Here is a 3861-nt window from a genome sequence, read left to right as displayed (position 1 = left end):
AAAATCGAAGACCTAAAATTTTTTCCAGTCTCGTCAAAGGGGGGACCAAGGGAAAACGAAAAAAAAACTTTTTTATTTGCGAACCGATTTTCGATTTCCAAACGTCGATCGATAGATCTCGTCGAAAGAGTCCCCGACGACGCTTAAAACATTCAGGGTCATATATAAATAAGAATTTTACGGCTTGGGTTAGGATCACCGAAAAAAAAAAAATTAATTTTTCGTAAACGGCGCGTCCTATCAAAAAACGGTAGGTTAGGTTAGGTTGTATGCGGAAAAGCAATCAGGTGCTACGAGGCTCTTAAAAAGATACTGCCCAACACGGGAGGCGCTCGTGCAACAAAGAGAAAGGTGCTGGCGGCGGCTGTCATGTCAATCGTGCTGTACGGCTCCGAAGTTTATGTCCATGAACTTGGCAGGCCTACTACAGCAGACCATGGTTCTGTTTACTCATATCGTTAGTGTTCCGTTAGTGCAGGTTAGTGCCGCTGAAGAAATCGTTAGTGCACAAAAGGAAACTTACTATTTTCAAAAAATATTTGTAGGTTTTCTAACTTCATGCCAGCAAACCCATTTAAGAAAATCGATGCAATCTCTACACTAGTTAAACTAGCAGCGTTAGTGCTCGTTAGTGCCGCCAATATAAACGTTAGTGCTCAAAGTGTAACAGCTCAAAACGTTGTAAAAAGGGGTCTGCTAACTTCATGCAACAGACCCGCATTTGTCAAATTGGCCCTGTCCTAATGCAAATTTGAAGCAGCTCGTTAGTGGTCGTTAGTGCTTCACATGGGAACGTTAGTGCTGCAAGGGCGCCGCACCAAAAAGGTACCAAACCACCTCAAAATTAAACTTGACTTATTGGGACCTGCCAACTTCACGCCGTTTGATTTTCTACTTTAATCGACCGGTAAGTATTAGTGCTCGTTAGTGCCGCCAATATAAACGTTAGTGCTCAAAGTGTAACAGCTCAAAACGTTTTAAAAAGGGTCTGCTAATTTCATGCAGCAGACGCACATTTGTCAAATTGGCCCTGTCCTAATGCGAATTTGAAGCGGCTCGTTAGTGCTTCACATTCGAACGTTAGTGCTGCAAGGGATCCGCATCAAAAAGGTACCAAATCACCTCAAAATTAAACGTGGCTTATTGGGACCTGCCAACTTCACGCCGGTAGACCAACGAACGAAATCTGTTTGATTTTCTACTTTAATCGATCTATCAGTATTAGTGATCGTTAGTGTCGCAAAAAAAACGCTCGAAGCGCAAGAGCTCAAGCGTGAAACTTTGGGTTTGCTAAATTCATGTAGCAAGCCCACATTTATTAAAGTAGTCCTGCCTTAATGCGAATCTGAAGCTCCTTATTAGTGCTTGTTAGTGCTTTTAATGGTTCCGTGTCGAAAAACTACCAAAGTATCTTAAAAATTAACTATAACTTGGAACTTAAACAAGTTGGACCAGATCACGCTGAGGGAGGCTCTCATACAGGGGAAAAATGAGACGGATCAACAGTGGAACGCGGAGAGTATTGGAAAGTTACTCCATAAGATCTGCGATGAATCGATGCCAAAGCGCCGGCCGGTCAAACGGCGAGCTGTGTTCTGGTGGACAGAAGAAATTGCTCATCAGAGGAGGCAGTGCAACGCGAGGAGGAGGAGCCACCAGAGAGCGGTTAGAGCAGGACGAGCTGCAGAGACAGAGAAGGAGGACTGGCAGAAGACACGCAAGGAATTGCGAGGCATGATTAAGGACAGTAAGAAACGATGTTGGAAATTACTTTGTGACGACCTTGATAACGACGTTTGGGGGAGGGGTTATCAGATCGTAACAAAAAAAGTGCAAAGAAAAACCGCCCAGGTAGGATGGACCGACGAAGCATTTGTGGAAACAGTGGATTGCCTGTTCCCGACACCCCCCGATCTACGACAAGACGTGGACGCGGCGGAGTCGGACGCAGAGGAGTGGGTAATCTCGGATGACGAAGTAGTGGAAGCGGCGAAAACATTACCGAATGACAAAGCGCCAGGGCCGGATGGGGTACCCGCGAGGGTGGTGAAGGAGGCGGCGACCATAATCCCCGAGGCTTGGACCATGGTGTTGAACGAGGCGATTAAAACGGGTATATACCCCAAGATATGGAAGCAGAGCAGGCTCGTGCTGATACCTAAAAGCGGAGGGGGACACAGGCCGATATGTCTCACTGACTTTGCGGGGAAAATCGTCGAGAAGGTGCTCAAAAGGAGGTTGGAGAAGGTTGTGGAGTCTAGGCTTAGCCCGGCTCAGTATGGCTTTAGGAAGGGGAGGTCCACGATGGATGCCCTCAGAGCTATAGTGGAACAGGTGGTCCTAGCAAACGAGGGGAGTTGGAGGACGAGGGAGGTTTGCCTTGCGGCGTCCCTGGACGTGAAGAATGCCTTCAATTCAGCATCAAGGGAAGCGATTATGGAAGCTTTGGAAAACTTTGGTGTGCCGAGAAGGATCGTACGGTTGCTCAGGAGTTATTTATCGGACAGGGGCGTCACGGCAACGAAACCGTCAGGGGAAAGTTACGCAATTGTTAACAGTGCTGGAGTGCCACAGGGTTCGGTGCTAGGCCCCCTGCTGTGGACACTAATGTATGATGGAGTGCTGACAGTGCAGCTACCGACGGGAGTGAGTATCGTGGGGTTTGCCGACGATCTCACGGTGATAGTGCGAGATAGGGAGCGAGGGTGGGCGGTGTCTAAGCTAGAGGACACGATTAGGGTGGTAAGTGCGTGGTTAGAAAGAAGAAGGCTGGAATTGGTACCCAGGAAGACGAAGATCGCCCTAATGACAGGGAAGAGACGGATTCCAGAGCTAGTGGTGGAGGTGAAGGGACAGAGGCTGGCAACGGAGGCGAGAATTAAGATTCTAGGTGTGTGGATAGATAAGAACTTATCGTTTATCCCACACGTAGAGGAGGTGTGCGGGAAGGCTACGAGGAGCATGGTGGCTCTCGGCAAGATAATGTCTAACATAGGAGGGGCAAGGGCCAGCAAGAGGAAGGTGATGGCGTCTGCCGCCATATCCATACTGGGCTATGCGGTAGAGGTTTGGCAGCCGGCACTGAGGTGGGGAACCGCTCGGACGAGGTTAGATCGGGTGCTACGGTTGGCGGCGATTCGGGTGGCGAGCGCATATAGAACGGTGCCTACGCAAGACATCATGGTAGTGGCTGGGATTCCCCCCGCGGAAGTACTCTTTAACGGCAGAGCGAACGGGTGGAGCGAGGCGAGGAGAACGGAGGAGTGGCAGTCACGTTGGCTGACGAGAGTGTCATGGACGAAGACACTGATCCCGGACCTGACAGAATGGAAGGATAGAAGCCACGGGGAGGTGGATTACCACCTCACGCAGCTGTTAACGGGGCACGGCGAAAACGGGGTGTTCCTTGCCAAGATCGGCAAGAGAGTGGACGAAAGGTGCCGAGATTGCGGACAGCGAGACCATCAGGGGCACGCAGCGTTTGAGTGTCAGAGATGGGCGGCGGAGAGGGCGGTGATGGAAACCGAGGTGGGAGTGCGACTAGGGCCACACAACCTAATAAGCACGATGCTGCGAGACGAGGCGAGTTGGGGCGCGATAGCGCGGTACTGGCGGGTAGTGTGTAGTGCGAGAGAGAGGGACTCGTGGAGTAGGACATAGTGCGGGGAGAGTGACACATAAGTGTGAAAGGCAAAGACACAAGGCTTAAATCTAGGTGGCGAACAACGGCCACCGGACCATCCTCGGCCGCGAAGAATGCCAACAGGCGATACCCGGCCGAGCCACCAGGTCATAGAGAGAGGAAAGGGTTTTAGTGGGTAAACCTTCCTAGATGGAAGGGAGTCCTACACACCCCCCGCT

At 50.4% G+C, this 3861-nt stretch overlaps 1 protein-coding gene across 1 annotated transcript; it reads left to right on the top strand.

The window, feature by feature from the left end:
* The first annotated feature begins 2805 nt into the window (after positions 1-2805).
* Positions 2806-3660, top strand: LOC116170768. Its single transcript, XM_031487270.1, has one exon. It carries the CDS (start codon positions 2806-2808, stop codon positions 3658-3660), a length of 855 nt encoding a protein of 284 aa, XP_031343130.1.
* The last annotated feature ends 201 nt before the right edge of the window (positions 3661-3861 follow it).

The sequence above is a fragment of the Photinus pyralis genome, unplaced genomic scaffold, assembly GCF_008802855.1.
Source record: "Photinus pyralis isolate 1611_PpyrPB1 unplaced genomic scaffold, Ppyr1.3 Ppyr1.4_LG5, whole genome shotgun sequence".
NCBI classification, from domain to species: domain Eukaryota; kingdom Metazoa; phylum Arthropoda; class Insecta; order Coleoptera; family Lampyridae; genus Photinus; species Photinus pyralis.
The sequence above is the reverse complement of the archived record's forward strand: the minus strand, read 5'-3'. Positions and strand labels throughout refer to the sequence as shown.

Coding starts and splice junctions, on each gene's coding strand:
- LOC116170768 (XM_031487270.1), top strand. CDS start 2,806: ATGACAGGGAAGAGACGGATTCCAGAGCTAGTGGTGGAGGTGAAGGGA.